General features: G+C 41.8%; 2 protein-coding genes across 3 annotated transcripts; one reads left to right on the top strand and one right to left on the bottom strand.

Annotated features, from left to right (window-relative positions):
• Positions 1-7,205: 7,205 nt before the first annotated feature.
• LOC115402208 (cerebral cavernous malformations protein 2 homolog) lies at positions 7,206-15,866 on the top strand. Of its 2 annotated transcripts, none has more exons than XM_030110712.1 (10): positions 7,206-7,574; positions 12,228-12,404; positions 12,561-12,644; positions 12,828-13,011; positions 13,253-13,389; positions 13,542-13,677; positions 13,770-13,827; positions 13,908-14,043; positions 14,114-14,252; positions 14,564-15,866. In XM_030110712.1, the coding sequence occupies exons 1-10, from the start codon at positions 7,545-7,547 to the stop codon at positions 14,866-14,868; spliced, it is 1,386 nt and encodes a 461-aa protein (XP_029966572.1). In that variant the 5' UTR covers positions 7,206-7,544; the 3' UTR covers positions 14,869-15,866. The 2 variants fall into 2 exon arrangements, with proteins under 2 accessions (XP_029966572.1, XP_029966573.1); XM_030110713.1 differs by lacking the exon at positions 7,206-7,574 and adding an exon at positions 11,535-11,680.
• Positions 15,867-19,233: 3,367 nt separating this feature from the next.
• LOC115402219 (protein FAM167A-like) lies at positions 19,234-24,283 on the bottom strand. The gene is made up of 3 exons (XM_030110728.1): positions 24,231-24,283; positions 21,391-21,783; positions 19,234-20,150 (listed from the first exon to the last, which is right to left on the bottom strand). The coding sequence occupies exons 2-3, from the start codon at positions 21,754-21,756 to the stop codon at positions 19,887-19,889; spliced, it is 630 nt and encodes a 209-aa protein (XP_029966588.1). The 5' UTR covers positions 21,757-21,783; positions 24,231-24,283; the 3' UTR covers positions 19,234-19,886.
• Between the last annotated feature and the right edge of the window lie 59 nt (positions 24,284-24,342).

Genomic DNA, 24,342 nt, shown 5'->3' on the forward strand with positions numbered 1-24,342 from the left:
AAAAAAAAAACACAGTACAGAGAGAAAATTATAAACTTACAGTATCTTACAGTATGTGATATATACAGAAGTCTCATATAAATCCTTCTACAGTGATAGAAGAGGGTTCTGTATGAGTGTGTAGATAACATATGAATGTTTCATTATGAAATGTGTTTAATGCATTATACTGTATTGGTGATTCAACCTGTGAATACTTGTGAAGGGCATATTGTTTGTCCCTGTGATATGGGACTGGCGCAAAGCCTGATGGGAATGATGGAGGAGAGCTTCAGAGAGGGCAGGTCTTTGCACATCCCAACATTTACTGCCATTCTTTATGTAAATCGTTCAAATATTTGATAATGTTTACTATGTCCTTAGCCCGTGGTTTAAAAAGAAAAAAAAAAGCACTAAAATCTCTCATCTTGATACTGTAAATGATAGAAAGGACGCAATCAAACATGTGTCCAGGAGAAGCAATTCAAACGCAGTTTTACTTTTTTTTCTTTTTCAAAATCTCGAATCAAAAGCGAATAAAAAAAGAAAGCACACTGACCTTCAATCAAGTTTTACTCCCAATGCAGTTTTTAGAGTGCAGGCTGCCCTCCAGTGGAGGCAAACTGTTACAGCATGCCTTAGTCTTCTTCACCCATAAAGTTGTGACAGCACAAAAACGATGAGACAATGAACCACCTGAGACGAGAAACACAATGAACAATTGTATTGAAAGAGCACAACATTTTCTAAATTGGTGAGACAAAAATCATGTTTAAGAACATTCCAAAGATTTTTTTGTAAATAAAAGAAAAAAAAATTGTTGAAATGCACTTTTCTGGTGCAAAGACAGCCTTCAAGGAATCCTCCACCATTCCCTCTTGAATCTTAGAAAGTACCCCGTTTTCCACATCGAAAAAAAAAAAAGCTTTGGGTTGATTAAAACGTTCTATTGGGAGCAAAGAAATGTATTAAGTTCTCAAACAAACAAACAAAAAAAAAGACAAAGCTGAAAAGTTATTTCTATGCTGTTGTACTTACAATTTTGTTTTCACATTTATAGCCACTGACATAACTATATTTTGCCAGAAAACACACACTTTTTAAAAGCTACGAGACACTACAGTGTTAGAAAGTGTTTCCAATCCAGAGAGGTGACGCTTAAGTGCGTAACGGCAACTGAGCTGGTACTTGCTCGTGCAGTTGTCACAAAGCCAAATCGTATCTTACAGTACTGTCTTTCCGATGTTTTCGCCCCCACCCTCGAACCAATTGAATGAGTCTGTGCACGGTGCGTGCCGTCTACGGGCCCGCTGTGCAGAATTCACACACAGGGGTCACGTACATCTCCCGGCTGAATCTGAGGCGACGACGGCTGAACTCACTCGAAAAAGAAATGCATCCAATAAAACATGCCTTGGAAGCTTGACTAAAATTCCCACAGAGGGCTATCAAACACTCCTCCAGAACAATTGCGTAACTTTCCATTTTTATCTATTCAAGCAAGTGATACATCTGAATATATTATGTGTGTTTTTTACATTGTAGTGTTTGGCATGACTTCAGTATGATACATTAGTGCAGATGCACCCAACAGGGGATGCCCCAGAGCCTCACGTGCCACAGAGATTCCTTTTACCTGGGTCACCGGCCTTCTGCTAAGCTGTGGCCTGCTGTGCCTGCTAACATCGTACTGTAAAAAGCAGATGTCGCGTCAATCCAGGCTAAAAGGCAGACGAGGGTTTTTGCCAGGGTTGGAAAGGAACACGAGGACTGATCTTGTTAAAGAGGCCAGTCGGAGGTGTGTGTGTGTGTGTGTGTGTCTGTGTCTGTGTGAGAGAGGTGATTGTTTACCTCCGAGCATGTGCTATGCAACCTGCAGTATGAAATGTACGCTTGTATGGTTGTGGGTGTGTACACATGCTCAGCGTGTGCGTCGCCCTTTCCCAGGATTCAGTTCTCTCACCGATCGTTCGGCTCCATCCTTGGTTGCTGCTCCGCCCTCTTCCCGATCTCTGTGGTGCTGGGTCTTCGATGCATCCCCCCCCCCCCCCCCCCCCCCCCCCCCACCCCCACTCCCCAAAAAAAAGAGAAAAATAGAAATACACTCTCACATTCTCTGGTAACTGAACAACGGGGTTGAGGCTGAACAAACGGAGATCCTGACATGAGAACATGCAATGAGGTACACTGCCATAACCAAGAGCTTCAACATCCACAGGGTCTGCCACCCTTCAGCTTAAAAGCGATGTTCAGCCCTGAGTAATTGAGAACTGTTGGGTCAGCTAGGGTGGAGCAAACATCCAACACACGATACGTGTCGATATATACAATGTGTATGCAAACAACCACCTTGTTCATTGTTTACCATAGTAGCCAGAGTAGTTCCTCTGTGTTGTAGTGAATGAACAGCCATGTTATTAGTCGATGAGTGAATAATCTTAAATAATTTATATTGTTAAACTAAGAGAAAAAAAAAAATCTAAGCAAAACAGCCAATACAGGGGTTCCTCAGGACCAACGAACTAGACCACTGAACCAGCTGACTCAGGGGTGTCTCAATGCAGTTCTCGTCCCCAGGCATGTCCTCAAGGGTCTCCTTTTTTTCCTTAACATATTGCATCCTGGACCACTCCTCGGCTGGGACTGTACCACTAAATTATGGTTTGCACATTTATTTATTTATTTATTTATTTTCTGTTTCTTGGGAATGAGTATTCATTCTTATTATTGGGGTTCGGGGCAGTTTTTTGTGGTAGTTGGCTGCCTGGCGTACAGCGCATCCTTTCTAAACACTGCTGACCTTTTCCAGACGCGGACGCGTGTCCAAATCAGGTGCAAATACACTGTGACTCATCGAGGTTTTGCGTGTATGTGTGAAAGAGACAACTTAAATATAGGGCATCAAAAACAAGATTATGTGCAACCAGGCTGCATTTCATTTAGTGGTGCTTAATGTTGTGAAACACAGTATTTATGCTTGCATAATTAGAATAGCAGTAATGACAGTTGATTTTAAAAGTTCAAAATTGCTCTGTGCAGTATATTTTATGTATTTCTACAGAATAATCACCATTTTGCCACATTCTATATTTAATAACAAAGACGAGCTAGAAGTCAGAGGAAAAATGGATTTTGCTTTTGATATGCTTTTCTTGTTTTCTTTCATTTATATACAGGTCTCATAAATGTCTGAATGAAAACGGATGACATACAGTCTAATGTAGTGTTCAAGCCGCAACACTTTATACCATCAACAGAGTCACAAAGAGGCCGCTTACAGAGAATTGCTTCAGTCAGGTCATCTGCCTGCTTTCCCAAAGCTTGAGATCCACGACACACAGCAAGAGCTTGTTCTTCTTAGTCCTTGTTGTGCCTTGTTACTTTGGGTGCTTCGATCCAGCCATGGCAGCCAGGTCCGCAAACAACAATGCCGATGTCTTTTTTTTATTATTATTATTATTTTTTTTTACACTTTCCTCGTGCCAGCACACTCACCAAGGCAAAGACAAACACCAAACAACAGATTCTGTGTCTGTGTCCCGAAACCAGATCAAGCCAACTCCTCATTCTGTCAGTCAGCTTGCATTTCAGTCAGTTTTCTTTTTACAGTTTCATACAAGATGTCGTCTACAGGACTGCAGCACTGTTTCCTGATTACAGTATTAAGAATGAACACAGTGACAGAACTAAAAGACAAGTACCGTGTGAAACCCAGTTATTGGTTCTGTCAGACACAAGGCAATACTGACAAACATCTTCTCTACTTGAACGTAGACTTCCTTATTTTTATGTTTGAGTAAGTGAAATCGCTACAACCCCCAGAACAATTAGCAGTTTAGCCTGCATTCAGAAATCATCATTTTGGACTGTTTAATGGAGATGCCAGCCACGATACTGAACGATCTGGTTAATGATTGTTTTGTACTTTTGTCTATGCCTTTAACATCTTATTCTGTCTTGCAAATATGAATGATTTGTAGTGCCAAGACATGAACTGTCTGTGTTGTTTGTGTCTCGTGTGAACAATACATGCTCTAGCCAAAACAACAAGGCCTGCAGTTTGAGTACAACTTGGAAAATGCTGTTCACAAAATGGCCAGTGGGTATTTCTTTACATTCTAGAAACAGGCCCAAGTAATGATTCACCTCTGAACAACCTTATTTTTTGGTTTTTCAATCAACTCCCAGCATGCCTTTGGAACTCATTGTGAGGTGAACTTCAAAATTAAGCATGTGAGTGCTCTCAATTGAACAACATACCCTCTGATTTCTGTATTAATGTGTAGCAGCAGGCCATCCTAGTGCTTGACCTGGTTTTAGTCTTTACCTTTGTGTCATGACCATCTGTTTGACCACAGGGGGAAGTGTGTTCAGATGGTGAAATTGTGCATTCTCTTCTGTTCTTTTGGGTTTTGTTTTATTACCTGGTGCTGAATAAATACATGTAAAAGGTGCTACATCTGTGGACTGCACAGTCCACTTCCTGGCTTTCAGAGAGCATCGCCTTCCAGTTTCCTGAGAGAGCCTGCACCCAACACGGAGTTACATAACTGCTCTACAGGCAGCACCTCAAACTCACAGTTTACAGCTCAAGTCAATTCTCTATGGTGCCATTTTGATTTTCCAATCTGCACAAAAAACTACAGTTACTCTCCTGCTCATAAAATGTCTATTTTCCTGGTTTCAGCATAAATTCTGGTTTAATTTAACTAAAAATCTGCACTATTTTTTTTTTCTGACAGAATGAAATGGCAGATGACAAAATGCATCTTTTTAGCAAACGCACAGGAGCACAAATGTACTTCTGCTGCTGCAATTGGAGTTTTTGAAAAAAAATATATAAATATATACATAAATATATATATATATATATATATACACATCTATATAGAATGTGATTGCTGTGTTGTAACTTCCTGTCATCTATATGTCCTTAATATGTGTGTATCTATTTTTGTTGTTATTGTAGAATTGGCTGTACTATTTTGTTTAAAAATGGATTTTGATAGTCCAATGAAGCGACTATGGTTGTTATTATTAATTACTGCTGATTTTCGGAATTGTTATCAAAGGTGTTGGGAAACATTGCTTTGTTTATATTCAGTCAGTTTATAGATTGTGTTAGCTTGTTCGTGTATTTGACAAAATCTATCAGGATTACTCCCTAGGCTGTATGAGTTATTTGGGGTATTCCAAAAGATGGCACAATGTGAGAAATCTAATGCTATGTCGCATCTTTACTGACATGGACTCATACAACGTATGTTGTGACCGAGAAACATATAAGGAATGATTTCTTTGATGTTGTTAAATATAAAATGTAAGTAAATTGTTTCATGGGATCCCCGTTCTTTAAAAAAGCAAAACTGATGTCCAGTATTGTACCTTCGCCCTATTTTTGGGAACAATATGAATATTATTAATAACATATGGTGCTAAAGTTCTTTTTGTATGGTTTGGTTTTTAGAAGAAAAGAGAAATATTATGCTGAAAATGTAATGTTAAGCCTTACTGTAGATTCATATATCAGACTGTTCATCCCAGAAGAGAAAAATAAATATAGTATTTGAAAGTGAAATGTGTCAGTAGTAAATTCATATAAATGTTTTTTTTTTCAACCCTGTATGAAGTCACTAATTATGTCTAAAATGTGAGACAATAATCATTCTTATATCCATAAGCTGGAGGCCAAATAGCCATTTCAGATCTGATAATGATTTGAAAAATGGAGAACTAGGATTTTTATCCTTCAGGAAGGCCTCACTTCTCACTTATAGAGCTCATATGACAACAAACAAACAAGGATGCTTCAGACAGTTGAAGCCCAAACCGATCTTCACATAACCACTGGTGTAAAGCTTTATAGCAGCAAACTGCAAGTCTGTTTCACTTAAGTGGCAAGAGGAAATATTGTATTTTGTACCTATGAATACAAACAGTTAAAATAGGGGTAACATATTTTTGTGTGGAACAAGCACATTTATTAACTTTAACCAAAACTGCTGCCTATTTGACCATCAATGTTCCCCTAACTACGAGCAGGGCAGACATACCCAAGACAGGTCATCAGTCCATTACAGGGCAAACACACACGTTCACCTAATTGTTTTTGGTCTGTGTGAAGAAACACACAAAGCACTAACCACAGTCTGAAGCTTAAAATTTTACTTAATTAGCATGTATTTTCCTACCTTTTTACCCACCACTTCAAACTTGCTCATAAACACGCTGTATCAATATATTTTCATTCCTTAAAACATTTCAACTCAGTGGTGTAATTACAGTCAAACACAGCGCAGCATTTACTCCACGTACATAATGCAAAAATATGAAGAGTCTTCGGCCACTTTTTTTTCTGACTACACCTTTATCATGAGAAAAAACATTCATTCATCTGCTCCTTGGATGAGATTTAGGGAGTGTGTGGCCATGTATATAGTGAGACAACGATAAAAATAAAAAGAAATGCACTTTTATATGTGAACTCACCCTCATTAATTCAACGCACCTGTGCAGCCAACGCCGTTTTTTCATATCCTGTCTGTGTCTTTGTCCCATTGTCTTATCTGCCTTGATCACTTCTGCTGTCCTGGTAACACTGGGAAAGTAAACATTGGTTATAAACAGTGACAACATATTGTTTCTCTCGACAGATAAACCGCCGTCTTGTCCTGGCAATAAGCATCAATCATTTAGCATATCTCATTAATGTCAGTACTTAGCTGCAACAGACACTATCAGCTGTAAGTATGGTCAGTCCACAGCAAACAACCTCAAAATAAAGCTGTAGTTGATTGGCCCAAACGTTCCACCAACCTGAGCAGAGTGAAGCAGCATGTAAGAACAACAAAATATAAGTTTAATGAGGATATATAGACCATACACATGTATATTAATCATAATCCGATCATCAACAGAAAGGTTTCCGATTACACCTGACACTTAGTGGCCTTATGACGTCACCCTGCAGGGAATAAAACTTTTTGAACAAATATGTTTAGTTTATTAACATAGTATATTTGGACTTAAAGTCCAAAACAACTTAGGAAATACAAAATATTGAAATACAAGCCTATTCAAATTGCAAGCTCTGATTTGTGAGCACCACAGTGATGTTTGGGTTTTTGTCTCGTGGCTCCGTGTCGCTGCCCCTCCTCACGCGGCAGGCTCACGGTGCTCACGCGGCGGCTGCTGTTTTGGTTCGTGCACAGCAAAGCATGCTGGACCTCAGTTCAACGCCCAAAATGGCGGCACGATTGAAAAGTTTTGACTGTTTTGTCCGAGTTTGTTTTCCACCCAGATTCTACCTGTAGTTGTTTTTAACTGGGCGGACACGGCCAGCTTTTCATATCGGTGTCACACAGGCTTTTCTGTAGTTCTATGGCACTCAGGATGGCGTTTTGCTGTCACTTGATAATCGAGCATCACTTTACCAACGCTAGGCTAGGCTAGGCTAGGCTAGCATGCTAACCGCTGTCAGATGAGTACTCGGCTGAAAGGTTTGCCTTATCTCTCGTGGATGCCCAAGCTGAAGTGAATATGAAGGAGAGAATCTCTACATAGACATGGATGATGATGTGAAAAAAGTAAAAAAGGTAAGTAGGACTTTTGACATACTTTAACAAGTTATCCACCTGCTAACTTACCGGTGTTTCGGTTGAAATTGTTTCCTTGTTGACTGGTGACCGATTTCACTGAGCTTCCGTCGTTGCTGCTAGTATGGCATACGTTAAAACTCACAAGAGGTACAACATGTCAAAACGTTGTTGTCAGTGTGGTTAAACGACGTTCACCAGCATAGTTCCTTATTTCTGTCGGGTTTTTAATATTTGTTGTTACTAGCAGCCACAACAGACAGAAGGATGGTCAGCATTTAACAGGGAAACCATTTAATCCGAAACATCGGCTAAGTAACTAGCTTCAGCTGCGGGCTAAGTTAAGTAGCCAGAGTTTTCATCTGTTGAACATCTACTGACATGAACACCGAGTGAATATATTCAACCCTGGTAAAAACTCTCCGAAGTAGCAAAGATGCCTTAAGTTGGTTAAGTTTGAATAGTTTCTGTCTGCAGAAGTGCAATAACGGTTTGTATATCTGTGCTCTGCTTTCCTCTTCATACTTGTACATATATACATTCATGTGTACATCAATGTTTTTATTCTAGTGTTTGCTGCAGATATTGTGCTCAAGGCAGTTTTCTATCCGTTCAGTTACCTTACGTCAATTAGAATGAGTTGCATAAAGCTCATCGGTTTCCAGTTTTTTTACTCACTAGGGTTGAAAGAGGGTAGAAAACAAAACAACCCTAACAACACAATGTGCAATGAAGTTACAGTACTTAAACGATGGCCCAGTGAAAATGTAAAATCAAGTCTAAGTGTAAAATAATATTGATCGTAAAAAAATATTTAAAATTATAATATACATCTTAGACGTTGATAAATAGTAAGATGAATGATCTGATTGTAAATAACCACGACCAATAAAATAAATCATAATAAAGATGTTTTGTTTTTTTTACTTGAATTTGGTGATGTCTTTCTTGGGGAGGTTAATTCTGATGTTGAAAGCATAAAACCATGGTCACCAGTGGATTTCATTATTTGATCACAAGAATACCCCTGATTTCCAACAAATTCATAAAAAAGCAACCACCCCAACATTAACTCTTAAAGTTAGCGCTGCTATCTTATAGCCACATCCAAAATAAACTGAAACCACGATTCAAGAATTCCTTCTGCTGCATCTTGAATCATTTTTTTGTTATGTTTTTAGTTTGTAGGCAGGATGTTTGTGGTCAATCTGTGCTAAGGCAAAATCTCTCTAAGGTATTGAAAGCACATCTCCGTTTCCTCGTTATAACAGTCGAGCATCACGTTAGATCTGTGTGCTCAACAACAGCTGTCAAACACAGCAGTTATCAGTGTCACTCACACTGAAGGGAATGAGCGCTTCTTGCTTGTGCTGGCCAGTCTACGTTCTCCTCCACCTACTGCACAGCACAGAGTGATCTTTAGCGATGTGAAGGCAGATCCTTGTGATCGGGACTGATAGTCACCTTGAAGATAAGCCCCATAACGTTTCCTCTTGCTGTGGTTGGGAGGAGGCATTCAGGATATTGCACTTCTTTCCTTCTTGCTGGTGCATGGGGAAAACTAATATGCAGGACATAGCAATATTATGACCTCAGCACCATGATTGGAACTGAGCTATCTGAGGTTCATATCTATTTCTGTGATTGTGCTAGTCAATAAATACTTCATAAGAAAAATAGCACAATTTTCAGTTCAGCCTTCTCTTAATGAGGCAGGACAGACTGTGATAGCTAAAATATAGTAAAATGTAATGTCTAATGAAGTTTCCACTCAGAATAGATAGTCAGCAATGATGGATTGCTTAGATTTACACAGATTTTTGTGTGAGAGGACATGAGAGAGGACATACTTTTTATCATTCGATCTCTCTTCTACTTTATAACAGTGAATGTTGCTATGATACAAAGCTACTGGCTTCTTCATGTGTATGCTGATAATATTGTTGGAATAGATTTTTCCTCCTCACTGGTTTGAGTTGATAATATTTGTGCGTGCAGTTCTTGTTTGTTCCACTTGGTGCTGATAGTGGATAGCGGTTTGCTTCATAGAGATTTAACTATCATTGTACAGAAAATTCTAGCCTGTCCATGGCTTAACTACATTAACTGTTTCGCTTCAGAGATTTTATTTAAGAAAATGTGTGCACATCGAGGCAAAGATGTGTGCTTAGGAGCCGAGCTCAACCAAGCTGTACATATTTTTAACCCTCGACCCTGCTGAAGCTGTCATTTCTTACCTTCAAATTATGATTGAGCTACCAGTTAATGTCACTGTGATTGCAGTTCACTAATGGAATGGACATCCTGAGGACAAACACGTCATCTATATCAACATTCAAACATGGAATACCTCATTTAATCTGAGAACTGATGGCATGTGTGTTTTCATTGCTCTCTTGCATTTTTCTTAATGGTTTAATAAGCCTGCACTTGCTGTCAGCTACTTGGTCATCACTGCAGAAAGAAGCCATTTAGTTTTCTCAAGGGGATGGAGGGACTTAAAGCACCACACATCTCATGGCTTTTCACACAGGTCAACTGTGGTGATTCTTGTCTCACATGTCACACAGAAAAAGCCATTAAAGATTAATGCACTTGTCTTCAGCGGAGGCAGACTGTTGAATAATGCAGCGGTCATACAAGGTGCGCATACTGTTGCATCTAAAGTCCAATCATGTGTCAGCACATCTGACAGGAATCCAATTATTAGATCAATGGAGGAAATGAAGAAAAACTGTTCCCACCAGCATTGTTACTTTAGTTTTTTTTTTTTAATTGTGCATGTGTGTAATTTTTCCTCGATTTCTCTGCTTCTGACTTCTGCCTGGTGGCCACCACTGCTGTCAATCCATTAACAATCCACACTATAGTAATTGCACATATTTTGTGAATTAATCACACTTTTCTTTAATATTTAAAGCCGTTGTTGTTATGATTAATCATAGCATTATCATGTTGTGTATGGGATTGTGTTTTATCAGTCTTGCACACGTGTTGATGTAGCAATGAGAATAGAGTTATTTAATGGCTTGGTCTTTATGACTGACTTCTTGGATGCAGAGTCATGTTAGCATGTTTTAATGAAATCTCTGGAAATTAAAGGAATGGCCCACAACAGGCTCAAATCCAGCCCACCAAACAACCAAGGTAATTGTAAAAAAATTCAAAGAAAATGTAAATTTTTTAATAAATCTCTTTAGGGTAGTGGACGTAACTGAGATATCTAATATGTTGCCATGACAGCTAGCTCCCTCATTGCTGGCAAAGTAGCATTAGTCTCAGAGCCATGCTGTCAGGGTGAGTTTCTAAAAACATGCATAATTCATTTTTTGACATTTCACTGTATTTTGCTCCAGAAGGTTTCATTAAAATTGTCTTTATGTTGAGATTGTGGTCATGTCCAGTATTAATAGTTTGGTTTTGTAAAAAATATAAACTTTTTCGTCATATACTTTGCACCACTGCAAAGAAAAACTTTGAAGTTTAAATTGAAATGTTGTTATGGCACAGTTTTACCGGTCCGGGACACTGTAGATAGAGTTGAACTGTTTGTGGCCCCTGAACTAAACTATGTCTAACACCTGTGCTGTTGAGTGATGTCTCACCATCACTGCACTCTTCACCTTACCTTGTAAATAATACTGCACTTGTGACATCTGTGGTTAACGAATCGGAACATACAAGCTTTTATGTCCGTGTGGGCTTCCAGAAAGAAAGTAACAGTCACAAGTTCGAAAGTCAGCCCTGAGTGTCTTTCGTAGCTTTGTCTTTCTTCAGCGTCTGGACGGTTTCAAAACGGTTCAGTTGCAGACGTTTCTCCTCAGCACTTGAAGCCTCAGATGTCGCGCGTGTCACCACAGGAAGGTGTGGCTGGTCCTCTTCCTGTTCTTGTGCCTGAGTATCAAGTCAGAGACACTTCCTTTGCTCTGATCAGAGGGGGGGTTACGCCCATTCGCAGACATTCGATCTGTTGTGTCCTGTTGGCAGCTGTCACTGTGTGAGTGGAGGCAACAGGTGACTAGTTTAGCCAGAGGTGCAGCACGCATGACCGGGGGTTTGCCGTTGAGAAAGCATCTCTAGTCGCTTGTGGTTTCATGGAGAACGAGGTATGCTTTTTAAAATGCTTAGATTTTCCGTCTGGGTTGTGAGTGATGTTTTTTCACATTTAGGATGGCTTAAAGTGTCTGAGCCACAAAGTGTTGGCATTTTTTAAAGCTAAGTTGTTTTGAGTTCATTTACAGTTTGTTCTCATTGTCATCTGTAAGTAAGTTGTTGAGACTTTATAAAATAACACAGAGAAGAGCTCTCTCTTGAGACTCATCCTTACCAGTGGGTTGTTAATGTTTATGCTGAGATATTAGGAATCATTTCTCCATGGTGTTGCATCCCTTACTGGAAAGTTCATGATCACCATTGTTATTTGAGCAGGGGGTATTGAGTAACACAGGCAGGCTGTACTTCTGCATCTCACTTTGCAGCTTCTAGCTCTGCGGGGGAGAAGCAGGCTCAGGAGAAATGACACTTTTTTAGCGTCTTGTAAGCTGCTGCATGTCGAAGTGCTACATTTTGATCCAACCGAATCTACATGAAACGTGTTGTGGATGTAAACAGGCCTGTATAATCATCTCCATTCTCTTTGTCTTTATTCAATAGCCTGGTATTGTGTCCCCCTTCAAGAGAGTGTTCTTGAAAGGAGAGAAGGGGAGGGACAAGAAAGCCCAGGAGAAGTCCACCGAGCGCCGGGCCCTGCACACCTTCTCACTCTCTCAGCCGGACCATCGCATCGACCCCGACATCCTGCTCAATGACTACATTGAGAAGGAAGTCAAAGTGAGTGTGACCGGGAAATATTGGATCAATGTTCTTCACATCAATCCAGAATACTGATCAGTCTTTTGCATGCAGATGTGTCAGATTGTTATTCTTTAGCTGTTTTTTTGTAGACCCTTTCCTCAGTAATAAGTGTATCTCATGTGTCCTTCCCAGTACTTGGGGCAGCTGACATCCGTTCCAGGATACTTGAACCCATCGAGTAGGACAGAGGTCTTGCAGCTCATTGATAATGCACGGGTTAGTACCTGAGGAGAGAGAAAAAAAAACTCCCACTTAATCTGATACTTGAAGTGTATTGCTCTCTCTTTCTCCTTTTCTGAGCCAGCGACAGGCTTTTCAGCTTGGCGTGGGCTGGTAGTCTGGTAGTATTTCTGAGGAATGAATTGTTGAAAATAAACAGGCTCTCTGGCGGTGTTTCAGAAGTCACATCAGTTGGCAGGCCAGCTGACGTCGGAGCAGGATGCAGTGGTGAGCTTGTCCGCGTACAACATCAAGCTCGTGTGGCGCGACGGCGAGGACATCATCCTGAGGGTGCCCATCCACGACATTGCAGCCGTCTCGTACATCAGAGACGACTCGTTACACCTTGTGGTGATAAAAACTGGTGAGAGCCGAGAGATTGTTTTATCTAATTGCTGAAAGGGATCCTTGTTAGATCTGTCATCTCAACAGGAAGTCTATACTTTGAACAGTGTTGATGACAAATGACGACTGAGCAAAGTTGATGCAGTTTTCCATAAGTATTTGTTGATATGTCTGAAGGAAGAACACAGCAGTAGTTTGAGATTCATGGCTTTAAGAAGTAACATTGTAACCTCTGAGTGGTGTAATTTCTTGTTTTCCAGCCCAGGACTCAGGCGGCTCTCCCTGTCCCAGCTCCTGTCCTGATCTCAATAAGTCCCAGACCCTGAGTTCTCTGTCAGAGAGTGGAGCTGTGCTTGTGGAAGTCTGCTGTCTGCTTGTTCTGGCTGTCGACAACAAGGTAATAATGCACATGTAACAGTTTCCATGAGCGAAAGCATCACAATCATAATTCATAATCTCCTGAAATGAAACCACTTTTAAGACTTTCTAATGACTTCTTACGGTGAATTGTCAAAAAGTATCTGACACGTTTTCTTTTTTGTCTTTCAGGCAGCAGCAGAGGAGTTGTGCCTTTTGCTTAGCCAGGTCTTTCAGATTGTTTACACAGAATCAACCATTGACTTCTTGGACAGAGCCATTTTCGACGGAGCAACGACTCCCACCAGACATCTTTCTCTGTACAGCGGTAAGACGGAGCATAAGATTCACTGTCATGAAGTGAAACAAGCGAAACGCTGTTCAGCAGATACAGATCGGTGCATCTCTTTACTCTGGCAGATGACTCTTCAAGCAAAGTGGATGTTAAGGAGGCCTTTGATGCCGAAGGCAGCACATTGTAAGCCCTCCCAGTGTTGCATGTATCGGAAAATGATTTATTTTCTTTAATAGCTACAAAGGCGTGTTTCTTTCTTTCAGTCCTTTTCAGGTCACAATGGAGACAGAAGGAATTTCTCCATCAGCTTCCACGCCAGCGTCTCCTCAGACGAAGGCTGCGAGTGAGGGAGAGCTCAGCACCACCGCCGCCGAGCTGCTGCAGGACTACATGACCACGGTGCGACACCCCGGCTGAAAGCGTTCATTTAACCCGAGCTCACTTGATTAATGAAATCTTTCCTTTGTAGCTGCGGACAAAGCTGTCCTCGCAGGAGATCCAGCAGTTCGCCACGCTGCTCCACGAGTACCGCAACGGTGCCTCCATTCACGAGTTCTGCATCAACCTGCGCCAACTTTACGGAGACAGCAGGAAGTTCCTCCTACTCGGTACGAACACAGGATCTCTGTTAGCTTCACTTTTGTCTGCACGCTCTTCTTTTACAGCTAAAACGAGAGGATTTGTTTGCCTGAATCAAATCTTGTTTATCGAGCAGAGCTTGACTGTCTGTTGAGAGAGACCATAACTGTACTGAAGTGAAATTCTGGCTGTTGAAAGTATTTATGATTCGTAACATACAGAGATGCCAGTGTGATTGTCGGTGATGAATCTAAAAAACTAAATATGGAGACGGAATAGCTGGTCATATAGATTTAACAGAGATAGTGTGAGATAGCCTTTCCTTATGTTTCCCCTGCAGGCCTGCGTCCCTTCATACCAGAGAAGGACAGCCAGCACTTTGAGAACTTCCTGGAGACCATCGGCGTGAAGGACGGCAGGGGCATCATCACAGACAGCTTCGGCCGCTACAGGCGCACGGCCAGCTCGGCCTCCGACTCCACCACCAACGGCAACGGGGCGGCGGGAGAGAGCGGCGACAGCGCCGCCTCCGACGAGGGCCAGGGGGCCTCCGAGGGCGACGAATGGGACCGAATGATCACGGACATCAGCAACGACATCGAAGCTCTGGGCTGCAGCATGGACCAGGAGGGTGTGGCGCCCTGACCCGAGGACACCAGCTGACGGCGCCAGGCACAGCGCGGCCCGTCACGTGAAGGTAGTCCCCAGCACTGACCGAAGACTTGCTCAGTTTTAATTTCCTCTAATTGTCAAGAGGACGTCCCGCTGCCCCCCCTCACACTCAAGGAAAAACCTCAACTCGTCTCAGTAGAGTCAACAAACGCACTTGCAGACTGTAGGTTACATACAGTCGGTTGGCTTTTTCAGCATTTCAGATCACCTCTGAATTATTTTTTTTTTAAACTTGCTTTGGTTTTGTACCCATTTATTGGCAGTATCTGCCACTTGCTGTCAGCGATGTAGCGAAAGTCTCCAGTCTTTGAGAATGTTTTTTTTTTTTTTTTCTTTTTCTATTAATACCCTCAAAGACCGGAGAGTCCATCAGAAGACTGTACGTGTTTTTGAAGGTTGAGACTGAAGCCATAGTGGTTTGTGCTTTTGTATTACCATAGACCGATCAGCTTTAAGCCCCGGGAGACTCCTGGTTTCCTTCAGTTATGTCACATTTTGTGTGTTGCTGTGAGAGTGTAACATCTCACTTTACATGTACCTTTGTTTTTCCAGTTAGATTTGTGTACTGCTTCGTTTTTTTGTTTTTTTTTTACACTATCATTTGTTATCAGTGTTTACTCATCTATATATAGTTTTGCCTTATTGAAACTGACCAAGGAAATGCTGTAAAACAAGTCTTCGCTCATTTAAAGCAACTTATTGTTTTGACAAATCCAAATAGTGGATGGCTGATGTACATTTCGACATTGGTTCCTCTCATGCAGGTCATCTTGTTGTGTCGTGTGATGCCACATTTATTTTGTCGTTGTGCCTTTACGCTGCCGCCAGCCGTCTGCCAAACACAGGCGGCCGAGTACAAACTGAAGCTGCAGTTGTTCAGCAAATCATGGTTATTAAATAACAGACCATTTACACTGATTGTATGACGGTGTTTCATAATTATAAGTATCACCATAAAGGAAATAAGCGATTACTCTCTGCACCTGTCTGCTGTTTTATCAGCTTCCACCAGAGAGCAGCTTGAAGTGAGATTAACATGACTTTTCGCGCAGAGAAACTAACTCCACGGGGGGAAAAGTTTGTTAATCTCATTACGATGCTCGAACTGATCATTTGCTTGGATGCACCTGAGCCGCAGAGGAACTTCGGGGTTTCATCAAAGCAATCATGCCGCTGAATGGCCTCAAAGTTGGGGATTAGTTTTGTGAGTCTTGGGGACGGGAAACGGGCGGGACGCCTCGAGCCGAGCACATTCCGTTCCGTCAGGCTCCTCGGCGAGCTTTCACTCCGTGTCGTCACACGTGTGCTTCTTTTAATGACTTCTCTAACCACGACATGGCCGGATTGGAGCCTCTGGCAGGCCGGTTTTGGCCCACGGGCCTTATGTTGGAAGCTCTAGATGCTCCAGTTTCATCGACGTGAATGTGAGGGTGTGACTGTCTCTTTCTCTCTTCTTCACTCTGCCAAACTCAACAATTTTACACTTTCAAATAATGGTCTTTCACCTCTTTCACTTCATTTCAGTCTGTTGAGTGCTGTAGTGGTTAGTGTGTGTGTGTGTGTGATGATCCTCTGTGACGAGGACTCTACCAAGGTAAGGCTGAAGGTCCTGACCACCTCCTCTCCAGGACCCTGATGACCTCCACACCCCACCTGCTTGGTATCGTGCACCTCCTCCTCATCCTCAGCCTTATTGCAGGAACAGATACCGGTACTTTGGAAATCTTCCTCCCCAGCAGACCTGAAGACCCCGACATAGATATGTAAAGATACAAGAGGCTGCTTTTAATTATTCTGAAACTAGTCCAAAAGGAAACGCAATCTGCACCACAGGAGCTTTTTCCAAATAAATACTACGCAGGAAAATATGGCACAAAAGTAGGTTGTTTTTTGTTTTTTTGTTTTTTTCATTGCGTTTCATACGCATGCAAAACCTGGCAAATGTTTCATCTGACCTATAAAGTAATTTTCCAAGACTTTAATTGTGTGGTGGAACCTTAAAGCCCTGAGCATCTGCAGCGTGCCCTCTTTTTCCACCCGAACCTCCTGCATCAGCTTTTTTTTTTTTTTCCACAAAATTCAAACTTTTTAACATGAAGAAAAAAAAAGGTAATCATCTCTGACGCAGGAGAACGACTTTCTGGCTTTGCAAAGCTTCACAAATGACAGGAAGCTTCGTCCTCGCGTCAGAATAAACCCATGTTCAGTTTGCTCATTGTGTTTCTCTCCGATGTTTAACCGTTTCAACCCGACGGCGAATCTTGGAGAGGAGACGTGTGCTGAGACTCTCCTCCACAAAGGCTCGGCGTGAGATGCAGTCTGGGATTCCTGCCAGTCTCACCCTGCGGTTCACCTTGCTGCTCGAGTTTCCAGCGCGGCGGCGGTGAGAAAAACCTCTCTGCCGCGTCGCATCTGTTATATTTCTGGAGGAGGCTGACAGCCACATTTCCAATTGAAAGAGCTACATCGCCTCACTTTATTGAACATCGATGTGGAGGACAGTCTAAAACAAAAAGAGCTCTTAAATCGGCAAACAATTTAACCTTCAACATGACCTGCTTTTTATGTCGTGCAGAAATTCTGCTCGTCATGCTTTCGCTTTAGATATAGGGCCTGATTTTACGCCTGTCAAATGGATGCTTCCTGATTTAATGCCTGTCATTTTGTCATGCTAATGTGATGGTTTAGGCATGAAATTAGTGAAATGAAACTCCACGGACAGCAGTGAAGTAGAAAGAATCTAGGAAGACTTTATATTCTTATGTCTTTTACCAGGAAAACTGTTGTACATTTGGTCAAAGAAATTCATATACGACCTTGTTGGAAAATGTATGTAATGGCTTCTCTGGCTGCCTTTCCCACCAAAAGAGTTGTGGTTTTCAGCAGCAATACACTCCGATAAAGCTGGAGCTCATGCATGAAAATCTCCGGCTCAGCACAGTTCATTCATAAGCAGGCTCCAGACGGAGAGGGACGCCGGGATCAGCGAGCGGGCGACACCGACTGTCACACGCAAAAACACTCGTGACCCCCACACGGCCCGTCTTCACACGCCCACAAATCTGCTCCTGCGCAGGGAGAGCAGACGACAGCAGCTCATAGAGAGCTGCGTTTGAGGAGAGGAGGGAGTGAGAGTGAAGAACAGAGGAGATGAAATGGCCAAGATGAAAGTGTGAGAAACGGTGTCATCCCATCAGATATTAGAATAATAGAGGAGGCTGAGTCTGATTTTCTGGGAGCGGTGTTCCCATATCCCTGCTTTAAGGAAATGATTTTACCTGCAAGGATTAAAACTACTTCACAAGCAGTTGGAGTGCCGTGGGTATTTTAATATCTCAGTGTCAAACATGTTTTAGTTCAATGGTCACCAATGGCCAAATTTCGTCTGTAGTGGGCTAAACTGGTAAAGTGGTGCCATAATAACCTTTAAATTTAAACTTTCTTGAAGAAAAACGCAGAGTATGTGTGATGAAAATGTCTACATTTTCACAAAAACCAAACAATTACTACCAAAAATGAATACAATCTCAACATAAAGCCAATTTCTAACAAACCTTTTCATGCAAAAAATGTAAAAAGAAAAAAGTCTATAGCTGTTGCATCGTGCATGTTTTCAGAAACTCATCCATCAGCATGGCTTTAAGGTTTCATGCTGATGTCTCAGCTCGGATCAGGTGTTGTGTTGTGTTGTGTCCACTGGTCTTAAGAAATTTGCTTAGAAAAAAAAAATTCAGTTTTCTTTAAAATCTTGACCGTTGTCTTGGTGGCTTGGCCGGTCAGATTGGAGCCTCTTGCGTCCTGTTTTTGGCCCACAAGCCTTATGTTTGACACCCTTGATCTAAATAAAACAGGCCTTCCAGCTCTTTTGTATGACACTGACACCCTCACAGTCTAAGTAGTGATTTTTCATCTTTTGTTGTTTCACAAATATGTGTTTTTTGATGAAATCGTTGCCTCCACTAATTCCCTTTTTCCATGGTTTCTTCTCAAAAATGACTGTAAAAAAAAATGCTTCAATTCTTTGAAAACATCTCTCCGCCTCTGGTTTCATCACAGACCTTGAGGTTCACCAACATAATATTTCTTAAATCTAGGAAAGTCTTTAATACCTCAGCAGTAGCTCTTCTAGCAGCATCCTACCTGTAGTAAACTGCTATTTCAGTATATTTAGAACATGATTCCTTTGTTCCTCATCTGCCAGATGTGTTCATGCATCAGTGAACAGTCTTTCTGTATATTTAGCAGACTGCCGAATGATTCCTTTCTGCAAAAATAGGACTGCTTAGTAAGGTGGTTTAATGACAGCGCATTAGAAGAGGGGAAAAAACAATGACCCAGTCTTTTGAAGGATGATTTATTTCCAGTGGCCTACATCTGTAGGAACATAGAAGCACTTACAGTGAATATCAGGTTTCACCCAGTCAGTTTTTTGCTGAACTTCAGGTGATTTTATAGAGTGAGCGCTCAGTGAGTTCTTTTGTGAGTACAACTCGCATGTTAGCAGTGGAACAAAGTAAACCCACTGCCTGCAGTGGTCTCTCCAATTATAAATGCAACTCCAGCAAATCATGCCGGGCCATAACAAGACCGCCGCCCGCCTACAGAGTTCTAAACATCCTACTTCAATGTTTATCCATTAAACTGAACCATGTTTTTGTCTCAGGCAGTGGAATCTGAAATGGTTATACAGATAATGAACGATACTTTGACATGACTGCTTGCTGCGTCAAACTGAAATAGACATACAGGATTCCATTTAAACCAATTTTTGAATAGTTACATACACTGATATTTAATTATGCATTTGCTCAATCTTGGGCTGATTTGAAGAACACATACAGAACCACTTTAGGTATTCAGTAGCAGTATGACTATATAATTTTAATTAGAGAACAATGACGTTCTTGAAAATACTTTAGTCTAAAACCCACAACTACTCATTCGTGTCACAGTAACCTAAATATCTAAAACCGGAAAGTGAAGCACAGCAATCAGCAGAGAGAAAAACGGCGCGAGTTAATGTTCATCTTGGTGACGCCGATGAGTCTCAGCGGCGCCGAGAGGCCGAGGCCGGGCGTGACGGGGCATTCGCACAGCAGGTCCGACAGCTCGTCCCGCTCCTCCAGGCCGAAGGTGGCGTCGTTGAGCATGCGGCGGTGCAGGTGGCACGTCTGCTCGATCTTCAGCTTGTTGATGTCGCTGCGCAGCCGCATGAGCTGCCGCGCAAGCTGCTGGTCCTGCAGTCGCATGTCTGTCTGCAGGGTGGAAATGGAACGGAACAATCATGCAAACAGCAGAGAAACAGGGTGAAGAGATGATTTATATTGTTTCATTAGGATGAAAAGTTAGGTTTGGTTTTAGTTTGCTCGACTGTTTTCAGCTTCAGTCCAGGCTTCAATAACTAAACGTGATGGGTTTGTTTGATCAGTAAGCCACTGCCTTTTGAAGACCATAATTTATAGGAAAAAGGTTACCAATCATATATTTATTACGTCTGATGGATGTAGTAACATTCACTTCAATGAGGGAACAGTGAAGTGAATATGCTGTTCGTATGTCCGTTTTGAAGCTACGTAGCCATATTATTGTTGACTTGACAGCAATAATATATTGCTGCCACCAGTTTAGCCGTGGTACGCTGATGTCTAAACATTTTCATCCAAAATGCATTTCTGAGCTTCGTTTTCAATTTTAATATTGTTTTCAGTAAAGACAGAGCCATCAGTATTCGTGTTGAGACAATCTGATTGGCTGGGAACTGTGAAAAATTAAGTAACGCCCCATTTTTTTTTTAGAAGAAACCAGACTCAATATAAGATTTAAAACCCAATACACCATCTAGTGGGAGAAATTGGAATTGCAAGTCTAAATGAGCTGAAATATTTGATCTTGCTTGGCTAGGTATTTGTGATTATACTGATTCACATTAAAATAAATTACCACATAGTGTCCTCTTAACAAATAAGGCAGCTGCATTTCCAAAACCATCAATTCATTTTATCCAGTGGACATTTCAACTGAAACAAGAAACGATACACGATTCAGGAAGTTTAGATTGACCTGAGGTACTTGTGTGCAGCCCTCATTGTGTAACAAAATCTCCAAAGCAAACTCACAGTGGGACATCCCAAACAAAGGTCTCAGCATTATCGTCATTTTATTCACTGTTCATATATTCAAGCGTGTGGACAAAGATGATGATCTTCTCTCTTGCCTGCAGACTGTTTGCTACCACGAGCGGTGTGAGTGCGAGCCCTCCTCGATCAGAGCCTCTTTGTGCGCTCGGTCCAAGCTTATAAGCCATGGTTGAATGTGCAGAGTAATTGAGCAGAGCAAAAATAATCAGACTTAGAAAAAAGAAAAAGAAAAAAACCTGCAACAAGAGGCTGGGATGAGAAGATGTGAATCTCCTGGACGATTGTGTGCATTCCTAAACTTTAATGAACATTTGGTGTTTGAACCTCACAACAGTGAAATCAATAAGCAGTTTCTCACCAGTTCCCTTCGGAGCCAGACGAGAGCTTCGTCGATGCTGCTGAACTTCTTCGACGCACCTGACGGCAGGCTGCACCGATTCACGTCTGAGTTCACTTCACTCTCTTTGGCAGCGGCTTGTTTGCCGTCGGGCGCCACCTGGCCGGGCTCCTGTCCACTTCCTGCCTTGCTGAAGCGCTCGGCTTCCAGCCGGGCTTTCCACTCCAGGTACGAAGGCCTCCTGGTCTCGAGTCTCAGTTTCTCTGTCAAGGCCTTCAAAGTCATTAGATGATCATCCGTGGGAAAATCTACGCCTCCTGCGCAGTCCGTTTCCTCCTGGCCATCTGTCCTGCTCACTACAATCTGCGGCGCTTGGGGCAGGTCCATTATCACCCCGCGTGATGCAACAAAATCCTAAAAAAAAAATGGTTGAAATAAGAAAACTTGTGCTTTTGTCCTTCAAGAATTCACATTCCTGTTTTTCCACTCTGTCAGCTGTCAGATGGACTGTAGTATGGATAACTGGTAATATTAAAGATAGGTCCTCCTCAGAACTGTAGAGATGGAAGAAAAAAAGAGAGAGAGGGGGTCATGAAGTGTTTTTCTGGCCATCATTTCAAAATGTCAACAGACAAAAGTGATCAGAGAGAAAAAAAGCCGTAATTTGGTTGATTAGATCTTATCCCTGAAACACTAAGAACGTGCACACAGTCTCCTCGTTTCTGTAAACATCAACAATTCACCTCTCGAAATATCACATATCTCAGGATCAGTCCACTGGAAAAAAAAAAAAAAAACACACACACACACACACCTCTGGGATTTTCATTTGATAGGAACTAATTGTTTCCATAGCAACGGCACTGTCACTACAAATGAATCAGCAATTTTCCACCTGCTGTCCACAAGCCTCATTAACCAGCCTGAAGTGACAGACAGACCACTGGGCAGGGGGGCAGAGACGGACAGTTTCTCCCATAAATACACTAATTCAAGTCTAAGACTTCAGAGTATGAATCAGGAACGATGACAGCTCATAAATGGTTTTATTGGATTTTTGGGGTACTCCTCCTCAGCCATGGAAAGTTTATAAGGAAGGGATTCTTCCCCCATTTGGTAGATATAGCAGCCATAAAAAGAGATGGGATGTTTAGTCAGGATCTCAGTCTTAGAATACCTTCAGAACAAATGTGGAGGGATTTCTGAAGCGTCACGATCTTTCATTTAGATTAGCTTCACAGTTTATTTGGCACATGTGTCAACATTTCACACCTCAAGTGTGAACTTCAGAGTGCTGCAGGAAGATTGAGGGACGGCTGATTTTGTTGAGGTTAGCGCAGAAACACTTCAGTCTCAACCCAAGTAATGCACTGACAGAGATTACGTGCCGTCATACATCCATCCACATTAAAACCGACGCCACAGAATCCCAGCACACTGTTTAAAGATGAAACACACACTCCTCAGTTTGAAAACCTTCAGATGAGATTAGATGTCATAAAGAAAACTATTTTAAAAATCAAAGTCAAAGACTGAATTTTATTTATAGTGTCATAAAAAAAGATTACACACACGCGCACTGTGAACAGTGGTAGAGTTTCAGCTTCTTCCTGCTTACAAAGAATTTGAGCACTCTGAAAGTGGTTGGTGCTCACTTCTTCCATAATGGCCACAGCAGACCAGCAGTGAAGTCACTGCCCTTGTGTCTAATGATAGGTTTGGCTGGATTGCAAAGTAAAATAGACTTCAGACTGTGCTGAGTAGCTGACTTATGAATATGTGGAGAGTGGATCCTTTATTTATTCTCTACAGGAATAAAGTGAGTCTCTGGAGACCACATTGTTGCAGGGGAGCATTAAAGCAGGAGCTTTTTTTGAAAGGATTTGAAAAGATCCGGTGAGCACAGCGAGGAAGTGGTTTGGATCATAAATAGGAGTTATAAGATTTAGACGAACTTGAGTAATAAGTGCTTAAACACAACGAGCTGTGACTACAATTATATTTGCACAATTGCAGCCCAAGTCCCCCGACTCACTTTTATCAAGGTAATCCAGGGGATTGAGCCACTTTAGAACTCCATGTGCAACGCCAAATTTTACATCCTGAGATCAAAAGCAGTCTGGGCTTGTGAAACCTCAGGGGAAAAAGAAATCCCCACTTATCCTCATCATACAGAAGCACTAAGTGATCAGCTTGGCCCATACATTCCTCTGGTCTCAAACTCCAGTTGCACATAAATACAATTTATTTTGTGGTGTTGGACTGGAAGACGCCAAAACCCGGTCTGGCTGAAGAGCCCGGCCCGGGGGAGTCTTGCTTTACTCTCTGGAACACAGTCGCGTCTACATAACAAGCACAACCACAAAGCAGCTACTCTGGCTTCCTGCAGTGCAGACACTGTATCCTGCAGTCAATAAGATCACCTGCATGCATTCAGCGGTTTTGAATTTCAGGGTTGATTTACCGGACATGTGAGAATGCAAAGCATCACCCCTGAAAATCATTATCAGGCTTTTGTCAACATGCACAATTCTATAAACACCCAGCCTGTGCAGATCAGTGGGTTCAATTGTGTTGGCAACAAAAGCTTAAAGAGTGTCACTCTTTAAGGCATTGAGATAAGAAGAAAACGTTCAACCAAGGTCAACAGGTGTTTTATGCTGAATGTGAAGAAGTAACATTTGTCAAAAAATTCAAGAAGTGCAAACAGAAATGTTATTATCACACACAGAACGGAATGTAATTCAAGAATGTGGAATTGGTTAAAGTTAACTATTCCTTACTTTTTTCCAAACATGAAACAAACAAAAGTTCGTTGTACTTAATATTATTTTAAGAAATGAAATTAATGCTAGTTTTACCTTATGCCTCCGCGAGGTGAGCCTGCTTCATTTACCTCGTCGTTCGCGTCTCCCTCTTCATCCCCGGTCCGAGCAGACCTCCACCATCCTCCTCCTCATCCTCCTCCTCCTC

This window comes from Salarias fasciatus, chromosome 15 (assembly GCF_902148845.1).
Source record: "Salarias fasciatus chromosome 15, fSalaFa1.1, whole genome shotgun sequence".
Lineage (NCBI taxonomy): Eukaryota > Metazoa > Chordata > Actinopteri > Blenniiformes > Blenniidae > Salarias > Salarias fasciatus.